Source organism: Daldinia loculata (genome assembly GCF_022478755.1).
Source record: "Daldinia loculata strain CBS 113971 unplaced genomic scaffold F4817scaffold_14, whole genome shotgun sequence".
Taxonomy (NCBI): Eukaryota; Fungi; Ascomycota; class Sordariomycetes; order Xylariales; family Hypoxylaceae; genus Daldinia; species Daldinia loculata.
Window position 1 is genome coordinate 413238 of NW_026054868.1, and position 10814 is coordinate 424051.

At 47.0% G+C, this 10814-nt stretch overlaps 4 protein-coding genes across 4 annotated transcripts; 2 read left to right on the plus strand and 2 right to left on the minus strand.

Moving 5' to 3' along the window:
• The first annotated feature begins 77 nt into the window (after positions 1-77).
• Positions 78-1191, plus strand: F4817DRAFT_332607 (uncharacterized protein). Its single transcript, XM_049302671.1, has one exon. The coding sequence runs from the start codon at positions 456-458 to the stop codon at positions 1104-1106; it is 651 nt and encodes a 216-aa protein (XP_049160762.1). The 5' UTR covers positions 78-455; the 3' UTR covers positions 1107-1191.
• Positions 1192-4301, minus strand: F4817DRAFT_332608 (putative MFS transporter). Its single transcript, XM_049302672.1, has 11 exons — positions 3595-4301; positions 3475-3529; positions 3290-3326; positions 3202-3232; positions 3093-3135; positions 3027-3031; positions 2826-2853; positions 2586-2769; positions 2153-2453; positions 2028-2045; positions 1192-1975 (listed from the first exon to the last, which is right to left on the minus strand). Exons 1-11 carry the CDS (start codon positions 3770-3772, stop codon positions 1359-1361), a joined length of 1497 nt encoding a protein of 498 aa, XP_049160763.1. The 5' UTR covers positions 3773-4301; the 3' UTR covers positions 1192-1358.
• Positions 4302-5463: 1162 nt separating this feature from the next.
• On the plus strand, positions 5464-6229 carry F4817DRAFT_364095 (uncharacterized protein; the record flags this gene model as incomplete). Its single annotated transcript, XM_049306712.1, has 1 exon — positions 5464-6229. The coding sequence occupies one exon, from the start codon at positions 5464-5466 to the stop codon at positions 6226-6228; it is 765 nt and encodes a 254-aa protein (XP_049160764.1).
• A 752-nt stretch (positions 6230-6981) lies between these two features.
• Positions 6982-8875, minus strand: F4817DRAFT_332615 (2-dehydropantoate 2-reductase). The gene is made up of 3 exons (XM_049302673.1): positions 8490-8875; positions 8355-8421; positions 6982-8281 (listed from the first exon to the last, which is right to left on the minus strand). Exons 1-3 carry the CDS (start codon positions 8513-8515, stop codon positions 7268-7270), a joined length of 1107 nt encoding a protein of 368 aa, XP_049160765.1. The 5' UTR covers positions 8516-8875; the 3' UTR covers positions 6982-7267.
• Between the last annotated feature and the right edge of the window lie 1939 nt (positions 8876-10814).

The window sequence follows — 10814 nt, forward strand, 5'->3', positions numbered from 1 at the left end:
CTCATACTTGACTAAATAGCACATTTCATGATTTTAAAAGTACCTAGGTAATTTAGTGAAAAATGGTTTAATCTATTCGAACGTATATAATTAATTCTGCAGTGACACCGCAAAGCCTTGAATATGTCAACTAAGAAAGTCTATCAAGTATTCGAATGGCATATGTGCAAACCCCGACCCCGACAATGTGAGTTTAGATTGATAATACGTTATCCAGTCGAGTGTCGGCAACGAGATGTAAATGAAACGAGACTGGATGCAAGAGGACAATAAGGGTTAATCCCAGATGACGCCGTCACCAACCCGGGTCATTGAATCAATCAAATCACCAAATGCATCCCGACCCCAATTTACACGCCACTAGCTAGAAGCGCATTTTACCTGCAAGCCGCAATTAAACCCACACTATTATCCCACGTATCGGGTACCCTGACCCTCACGAAATCTCACCAGCCATGGGCAAAGACGCCGCCGCGCCCAAGAACTGGCCACCAACACTCCCCTACCTCCAACAGCCCTCCTACGCGCCCCACGTAACCAAGGCCCAGCAGCAAATTCTCCGTATCCGGGACCCGGAAATCTCAACCGAGATCCCCCGGGACTTTCCGCGCGGCCCCTCGGCCCTCGCGAGGATCATCCCTATCAGCGACCCCTCGCACCCCGCGCGCGGGCAATCGGGGCTGTTTGCCGCGCGGCCGCTCCCGCCCGGTTCCCTCGTGCTCCCGTACTACGGGGTCGTGCACTCGTCGGTGCCGCCACACTCTGCAGCCCACGAGAAGTCGGATTACGACTTATGGCTAGACCGGGACGGGGCGCTGGCCGTTGATGCAGAGCGCGCGGGCAATGAGGCGCGCTTCGTGAATGACTTCCGGGGGGTCGCGGCGCGGCCGAACTGCGAGTTTAGAGAGTGCTGGGACCTGAGGCGAGGGGAGAAGTGCATGGCTGTCTTCGTTCTGCCAGCCGGCAAGAACGCGGGGAAGAAGGCTGCTGCGGGCGTTGCAAAGGGTGAAGAGATCCTTGTTAGTTACGGGAAGGGATTCTGGAGCAAGAGGAGAGATGAGCTTGAAGAGGAAGGCGACGGCGTAGTTGACGAGGTTGCCTCCTGAATGAAGGAACGCTACTATCGGTAGTGGAGTTAAAAGCTCAGCATTAGAGAGTTATTAAGTCTATCGACTCGATTTATGTTAAGAAATGAAATGGAAAATGTGTCAATTTTGGTTTCCTTTAGCATCTATGTAGACATTTATCGTACCAAGTATAAATTGGCTGGAGCAGAAATGCTCTGCTCCGTAGGGCACCCAACTTCGTCTTGGTCCCGGTCTCTTCTACCTCCTCCCCGTTTCTCTCTATATCTCTCTCTACAGGAAATTCCTGTAACCATACCCTTCGTTCTCTACACCAAATGAACTATACTTGGGATCAGTTCCCGCCTGACGTGCCGCCTCGTCGTTCTTCTCAAATTTCTTGTTCTCCCAGCTCAGGTAGGTACGCAGGCCCAAGGCCAAAAACGCATTGAAGAACATGAATCCGGCGCATACACCCATCCCCTTAATGTAGTACGGCCCATCGCTGGCCGGGAACAGCCGTGTTCCGAGTAATGGCCCGCATTGACCGATTATGTTAAGGAGCGCGATACCGGCACCTCTCTTAGAATCCGATCCTTGGTTGTTCAAAGTCCAAGGTAGAATGTTGGATATGGCTGGGAACACACCGGCAGCGGCAAGGAATACGCCAAAATAACGCACAGCAACGCTCTTGCAGGTCAGGAGAAGAACATACCCCACACCAGCGACAAGTGAGAGGCCGATGATCATGAAACCGCGCTGACGTGTCTTGTCTGCGATCGCCGTCGTCACAATACAAACCAAGAAGGAGAGGAAGTAGGGCGGAGCACTAAGCCCCTGGGCATTGATGGCAGTAAACCCCATGTTCTGGAGGATAGAGGGCAGGAAAACGGGTAAGCTACTAAACGAGACTGTTTCGAGCGATTAGTTTATACAAGAAATTAGGGAAATTGTAATGCTCACCATTGCAACTGAAGTACACTATAAGGGGTTAAAGTCAGCCGCTTCCGCTTTTAACGAGATGATAATGGAACAGTCATCGAATTTATGGTCCCTGATAACAAAAAGCCAAGGTCGGTAGTACTTACTGAAAGGTGGAATCCAAGTTTTAATATCCTTTAACGACATGAAAACGTCTCTGAAATTGATATGCCCCACGCGTTCTACTCCTTCGGTTCCGGTCTGCTGAATAGCTCTAATTTTAGCGACTTGTCTTTCCTCTTCAGTTAAGAACTTCGCTGTATCGGCTGAATCGGGCATATACGTATAAGCAAGAAAGGCGACAAGCACCGAAGGGAGCCCTTCCACGATAAACAAGAGTCTCCAATTAGCTATATGAGCTGGGTGGCCGGAGGTTATCCCGTAAGCCAGGGCGCCCGCGAAGGTGGTCTATTGTCATTAGAATCATCTAAGCATGTCTATGAAAAAGGAGAGTTTAACAGGGGAGGGTAAATAGTTTATACATTATTATATAATAAACGAAATCATGAAGGTAGCCATTAATTAGGGAAATACACATACGGCAAGAGGGGCGGCTGAGAGGAACATGCCGCACCTAAAACCGAGCTCGTGCCTCTTATAGAAGAAAGAAAGCAGGTATGGTATTCCCGGTCCAAAACCTGCTTCGGCCATAGCGAGGAAGAATCGGCAAGCCATCAGACCCGACCAATTGAACGCAGTAGCCTGGAGAGAAGACGCTATGCCCCTGTATGTAGACTAATAAGCATTTGATGTGCGCATGTTTTCCGTGGGGTTACTTACCATAACAACACACAGCTAGTAGCCCAAACTGTGAATGTTAATTAGTTACGTGCACATAACAAGAGAGTTATGAGTATGGTTGCAATAGAAGCACGTCCTTCCCCGAGCGTAGTAGCTCTTAGGGAAATATTGGTTTGCCGTATACTTCAAGCCACGAAGCAAAGGAGACGATATAATAAAATGCATTTGGGAAATACATACTATGACTATCAATAGTCGTTAGCAAAACCCAAATAGTTATTAAGTTATTAGCCAAGGAGAACTTACGGAGGCACGGCTTTCCACATCAACGCAGACCATTCAAAAACGACTATCAAATTGGATTAGCCATCATCATAATAGAGAAGACTGATTTCGACGCCGGAGTGAAACTCACTGTATGGTATGTAAAAGATAGTCAACAGCCACTATGTCGCCATATCATTAGTATAAAAGTCCGCTTATCATAGAGATTGAAGACAAACCTGGTAGTGAGCATCATCAAATCCGAGGTCCTTGCTCCTGCGTCAGAAAAGACCCGTTAGCAACTTTGCACTTTGGGGATTTGCTGACGCCATCCGATGTTTGGTACTCGATCCCCTCTCTCTCCCCAGTGCTTATCAATGGTGTTTATCAATAATAGCAGTAAAGAAAAGAATGATGAACGTACATGCCTGCCGTCTCGGCATTTCCAATATTTGAACGGTCAAGGAAAGAGACGAGATCTATTAACCGAGTGTAAGTCGTGAGCCTATGCGGGGTATTATATATGAAGCATGAAGACACTTACAAAGTCCCATAACTAAGGGAATCAAACGGCGATCAATTTTCCTCCTAACCCGCTTCTCAAGGGCAGGATCGATGTGAAAAGCATTGTTCTCGAGTCCCAGAGACTTCTCATCGAGGCTAGCACGTGCACCTTCACGCATATCCTGCGTAGGCTCTTGGTCGCTTTTGGAAATGTCCATTCTGACTGTAAAGTCAGTTCACCTCAGGACGAAGTTACTTGAAATGGATTCCAAGAAGCGGATATGATGCCCAAACGGTCTCGGTAGTTGGACGGTGTGTTGGCGCGCCGTCTAATACGAGCAACGGAGAGTACTAACGGCCAGAAAGTCACAGCGTCGACGTATAGAAGATAGCGGTATTGTATAAAGAACTAACAAAATAACAATGACATTTTGTATTCAGATTCGTTGAATTTCAATTATCTGGTTTTATACCGGAAATAATGGCATGGGGATAACTACGCGGCTTCCCCGCTTCGGTATAGATCAAGTACCTAAGGCAGCCACTCGGAATGAGGTACGAGATTACCATTGTAGTAGCTATGGGTACTACTGCGCTGAATGTTACCGATGTGCCGCTTTGCAACCCACTGCCGAACCCCAGTTCCGTGTTGGTCGCTGGGGGTTGCGTAAGATCCCCGTACGAATGACCTCTCTTGAATAATATCATAACGTTTTCATGCGCTTTTAGTAAAGTGCGGAGAGGCACGACGGGCCGGTTTTTAGGAAGAAATAGTCCAACCTTGCGCAACCAGCCTTAACCTAAAACGCAATAAGCTTAAATCAGATGAAATAATTGAGTTGAGAATCTGGTTGGATATTTGATTTGTTACCCAAAGCACCTAGTTACGTTACGCTATTAATGAAATTGCTTGACCCTAGATACTTAAGATATACGCATACTCTATATATCAATTGCCCAAGTAGTCGTTGCGATGAGCTTCTGTTTAGTAGGTATATCTAAAGGCTGTAATTGGTAGAGTAATAAAAGTATTATCATATCAAGTAATCTAACAACAATCTTCAAACTTGGTAATACATCGTTAGTAATCTCGAATCTCGAAAATGTCGTCAATACCGTAATATAACAATTACGGTTAAGTTCTAAATGGTCTTTGTCTAAATAATATATAGCTAATGTAAAGTATGAACTCAATTCGGCATACTGTATATGAATTTTTCCTAATGAGCCAGATACCATGTAGATGCGAATAGAGACGCTAGGTATATGTTAGTAGCTTCCTATCTCTTTCAACCGTCTAAGGCCATTCCTTCCACTGTCCAAGTAAGTACCTAGGTAGAATGGAATGTACCTATGATGTGGCTTCCTTCGGCCGTCTACTTGTGAGTAAAGAGCAATAAAAAAGGAAGCTTCTGTTTAGGGTTAAACAGCACATACCTAAAACATCAATAAAAATATTCAAACATAGACGTCACAGAAAGATTAGTGAGCTTTGTTCTCTAGATCCACTAGTTGACGGGTCGGGGTCAATTAGACAATATACATTAACAACAACAGACATAGTAATGGTATCCTAGTATTGCCTAGAATCAATCTTTATTCCCCCTTTCATCTCGGAAACTAATTATTACGAATCTTCTATGTATGACCGGCTAAACAAACGTCATGTTAGACCTGAAAAAACTTTACGGAGACTTCTTTCTTTGTTTCGGCCCCTTGTATAATAACAGTCTCTTTCCGCAGTTAACAAAGAGAAGTCGTCGAGAACCCCACATGGGCACGGGAAGAAAGAACGAAATCATGTATATAGCGTTAAGCTCAAGATGGCCGGCCAAATCAGAGGAAGTAGCGACAGGACAGGGAACGAAAGGAAAGAAACCCTATATAAAAAACCAATCTAAAAGTCATCATGAGTAACTCTGTAACAAACCGCCTCTTCTCCGGAAAGAGCGAGAAGATCGGAACCCAATTTGTGGACTTTTTTCGTAAGCCAGGAGCATTAAAAGACGTCGAGGCGTACCTAAATCAGACTAAAGACCACTGTTATGGTAATCACGAGAAATGGATCAAGGAGAAGACGGTTTTTACTGGATACACCGGCGGTCCTGCCCTCCTTGCCGAAGGTGAAAACGTACTTATAATAGGGAACCACAACTCTTTTGACGTTACCCAGTACAAAGAGGACCCGGCAAAAGCAGGCATGTCGATGATCCATATCCTGGGGATCCCCAAAAAGGGAATTTTCAACGGTGTATCGCTCAACCACAACACTGTATCCGTCATCGACGAGACAATAGACCTATTTAAGGACAAGTGGGAAACTCCCGACTTTCGCCAGAAAGTCCTAGACTACCAGAAGTTAGCTATAACGAACCGGACTTCCACAGAATCGCTTGCAAGACTGAATGAAGAGCTTGACCCAAGGCCGGCCCTAGACGCAGGAGATGAAGCCATTAGTCACTGGAAGGAACTCGAGGCCGGGATCCATAGCTTGAAGTTCGACGACTTCACCTTTGGTCTCCATCTATGGCCTGACCATAGCGTAGGCCATCTTCACCTGCATATTATCGCTACGCCGGATTGGTGCCGCAAATATAGCACTTTTAAGCACGACGAGAAGACCAAGGACGCCCTTGAAGTTTGCAATTTCGTCCGAGGTCTTTCTCGCGTCTAAACCTAGTTAACATAGAAGTAAAGTAACCGCCTCACCGGCGTCTCAACAACTAATGTAATAACTTAAACTATTCTCTTAGAAGGGCCATGGCCGTTCGTGATAAGTATGACAGAACTCACTGCCAAGGTTGTACAAACTAGATTCAACCCCTGAAAAATTTTCACCGAATACATTGCCAAAATATACCACCCGGGATAAAATGAAAAATGTATTAGGTACGCTTATAATCCGAACTTGATTAATATTCCCTCTTCCTGAATTATTGATTTAGTGGTAAATTACAACCCTTAATAATTCGGTGCTAATATGCCGACTTTATCGTCGCTCCTTAATATTAACCCCCTGACTACTAATTATATTTGCTATCCGAAATATTAGAGACTAATCGCAAAACCTTATCCTATTATATTAATAAACTACATCGATAATAATTCCTATATTACTCACGTCAAGGGGCGTGTAGACTATCTACATTGAGCCTTATGTCCTGTGTAAAAGGGGTGCCTGTTAAGAGGATAAAAAAGTTACATACTACTAAAGGATATTTTTATCACAAATAACAAACATAATAGGTAACTATAGTTGACCAATATAATATAATATTAGACATCTAGTAGAGTCTTACATTCTACACTTCCGCCAAAATAGCAAACCATATTAACTTTAACTACCTCCATCATGGCTTATAAAGTATCTACCTAACTGCCTAAGGTACTATAGGATTTCTTAAGAGATATACCTTACTTTCTACTTGCCTATCTCAAATTACGAAGAATACTGTGCAATCTCTCATACAAGCTAATAGACTATTACTAGAATAAGCTGCTACGTGTTTTCCTCCCAAAAATGATTTGCCAGCTACCTGAAAATTCTATGGAGACTATGAAGGCTACTATGATTTACCATGACTGCGGTATATACTAAAATCTTCGAGGCACGCTATGGTACCACTCAGGGGCATAGGGGCAACGTTTCGGGGTATTGAATTTCGCTTAACGACTGCTGAGAAACAAACACCCTACGCCTTGTAAAAATTACCCTATAACTTCTCCTTAGCCTTTTGATCCTCTCGGACCTTCTGCATGCTCCTCAGCAGCGCATATAGTGTCTGTAGCTTGGGCATATCCACGCCAGCTCTCCTGGCAATCCTAATCGGATTCCCAAGTATGACTTCAAGCTCCATGGGTCGGCCAGCCTCCCAATCGAGCAGCATGCTGGGCCTAGCGCCGGCGTTCCTTTCGGTGCTGCTGATGATCTTCTCAGGCTTGGCCAAATTATCTGGGAACGGTTTACCCAGAACCTTGGGTGCGGCGTTCCAGATCTCGCTCATAATGCCCTGGATGTGTTCGCGTAGTTCAGGATCGGTCAGCTGGTCGGCGTTGCCACGGCCGCCGGATAGCACGGCTGTGGGGTTGAAGGCGGCGTTGATGCAGAGCTTGTGCCATCGAATAGTCTGCAGTTCGAGCTCAGTGTGCGCCTCGACGTCGCGGATGCCACCGTGTCGAGTCCACCACCGCGCTAACTGATCCATGCGTTGGTGGCCTTGTTTCACTACATCGCTTGGCTCGTCGTTCGGGTCAGGCGGTGTGCCGAGTCCACTGCCGTACGGTCCCAGGCTAATTCTCGTCCACCTGTTCTGCCGTACGACGCCATTCCTGATCTGCTCGGCGCTAATGACGGTAACAGCGCTCACTATCGGATTTTGCGGGAAGCGCTTACGGTATGGCTCCTCTACGCCTACGCCATTTTGTATCAGCACTATACAAGTCTTGGCGGAGACTAGCGGTGCGACTGTAGCTGCGTCGTCGGTCCGGTCGGGGAGAGCTTTGGTCGTCACTATGATATAGTCCCAACCATCTCTCGGGGGTTGCCGTGTAGGTGCGGGATTGGTTGTAGCCGACGGGGTCGGGACGGCGTGCGCAATGGAGGGAAACACGGCATAGGGCGAAAAAGTATAATCGCCGAATGAATGAGTCTCCAAGATGACTCCAGAGGCGGCGATAGATGAGTAATTGGATCGGGCGATAAGGGAGGTGTAGATGTTGTGCGAAGGCTACGATGTGCCATCCACGGCGCAACCGTCAGCTGTATGTCTAACATACCGGTGACGATGCCTCGATGCTTACATGGTGGAGTCGGGATGCGTAGAAGCAGCCTACTGCGCCAGCGCCAACGAAGAGGATATGGACCGGTCTAGAGTAGTAATATTAGCTGTGTACCTTTGGGCGGTGGAGTGGCGGGCAATTGCATCGGTGGCGCACTTCGTTGGACTATCTGAGTTCGCCATGGCCGTTGTGGCTTGCGGACAAGAAAGACAGGGAATTGGAAAGATGTGATGTGACTAATTGGCACTAATTGGCAATGTAGGTTGGAATTGTATGAGCTTGGTTGTGCCCGGTTCCCGGGTTTCTGTCTTGGTCGAAAAAAGGGAGATGCTGTAAGATAGAAGATAGTCGAAGCTGGAGAAAAGCCACGGATCGGAGAACAAATCGGGCGTTTTTCTGACTGGCGCAAAAGCTAAAAGCTAAAAGCTAAAAGCTAACAGCTGAAAGTTCAAAGCCCACGTTACCTAAACTTTAAATGAAGATTGGAGAATCTCGCTTGAATTTCATTGAATTACCGAGGTTGCACCAATTGAACTACCTACATGTAATTGTATGGTACCTACGTCAGGTACCTACCTAGGTATATGAGGTAACTTGGGTACTTCAGGGTAGGTAAGGTTATACACTATATGTAATTACATGTACAATCGTAACTTACCTCAAAGAGTTTCAACTTTTACTACATAACTAGTTAGTTATTGATCGTGTGTTTATGTCTTTTAACTTGATGTTTTTTTCTAACAAATCAACTCTCGAAATGATTAGCTCGATGAGTCTATTCGGGGAGGCGGACATCGATCTATCGCAGGAAATCAAAGGCATCGTCTATCGTCCAGGCTCGGTTTCAAAGGTTTCCGGTGAGACCATTCTCTCTCACCCTGTTGCTTATTCGATATTAAACAGTTCGGGTAATCAAAGGGTCCGTGTTCGACGTCAGGGGCTCTAATCAAAAGGCCCTAATCCTGCCTCTGTCATGCGCCAAGAACGAAATATGCGTACTGCTGCAATATCTATATTAGAAACATGAAGCGGTCAGTAGATGCGGCGTTGACCTACATTACATACCTAATGTATGCGTTCCCGTCGCAACCGGGCGTGTCCAAGACATATACCAGTCTGGGCCCAGCTTCTCTTCGGCCCCGTTCCGATCGTGGCGAAACCGTGGCGGCTACCCGCTCATCCGTTTCACCCGACCCGTCGTTGCTTTTACCTACAGAGACGTGAGCCCAGACTCTTGGTATTCTGGGTACTCTTGGCAATGACGCCGCGAGATGGTGCGCGGGCGCTAATCTTGTCAGACAAAAGCCGTGTAACTATATCAGATACCACGCCCAGCCTCGAACACAAAAGAGAACGCTCGAAGAAAAGGGGGTGGTAATTCGTGCATCACTTCGTAACAGGCGTAAATGGTAGGGCGGCCAAGACCACGCCCGTTGAGCTTTAAGGGGGGAAAAGGTGAGGCGCGCGCGCACCCGGATGTAATGTTGTCAGACGCGTGATCACCAGGACAGAGCGAATGCCATGCCCCATACATGTAATGGCACGTCTCAACAAAGAAGGACCAAGATTCCCCCGCTAATCGAACTACTCGTGGGGTCAACTGTGGAGGATGATGGGACAAAAGGGCAAAATGGGATTCCCACACCATGTTTGCCACGTCCACCTCTTCGCCCCAAAGCTGAACTCATCTGATAGTGACGCGCGCACAGCTACCGTAAGCTCTGATGGCGAGGAAGTGCGGATGGCAATCATGCTTCGGCCCTAAAAGGCCTACTATAACTCACGTCAGCATGGGGGTTACGAGGATGGAGGAGATAGAGACGTAGTGGCAGGGGAGGGGCTTGCAGGAAGTCCGTCAGTTCCGGTATCATTGTTACACTGTTCCTCAAGGGTCTTACGAGCACGTTCAGGGGCGTTCTCAACGCCGGTCCAGGCTCCCAGCCCTGACACAACGTATTTCACTAAGGTAAGTCTCGTATCATGAGGAAAAAGAGGAAAGGGCCTGGGCTCCGCCGGCGGCGCGGGGGTTTAACGAAAGGTCTCAGACGGAAACAACTAAGATGAGGTGTCGCGCCGCTCCGCGTTGCGACGGGGGGAAATAAAACTAAGGGTTACTCATTCCTATTCGGGCTATTGTCTAGCTGCTTCAACCCCTTCGTGGTGCGTACACATATTAGAATAGCTTATTAGTGACAAGGGAGTTTCCGACGGTAGTCTCTCTTCATAGAGCCGAACAGGGTTCCGTCGTGTAAGACATATCCCCGGGGGCAGACACACGCTTCGGCACGGCAGCCAATATTGCTTGCAGCTCTTGGCTAGATCACATCTTTGACAGCCGCATTAGTTTCCCACCTAGCTACGGAGAAGGGGGGGGGGGGGGGGGGTGGTGATTTAAATCAAAAAAGAAACGTCCATGTTTCGAAAAGGGAAAAACGAAACAAAAAAGCAAAAACGGTTCTAATTCCATTAGTTTAGATTTGA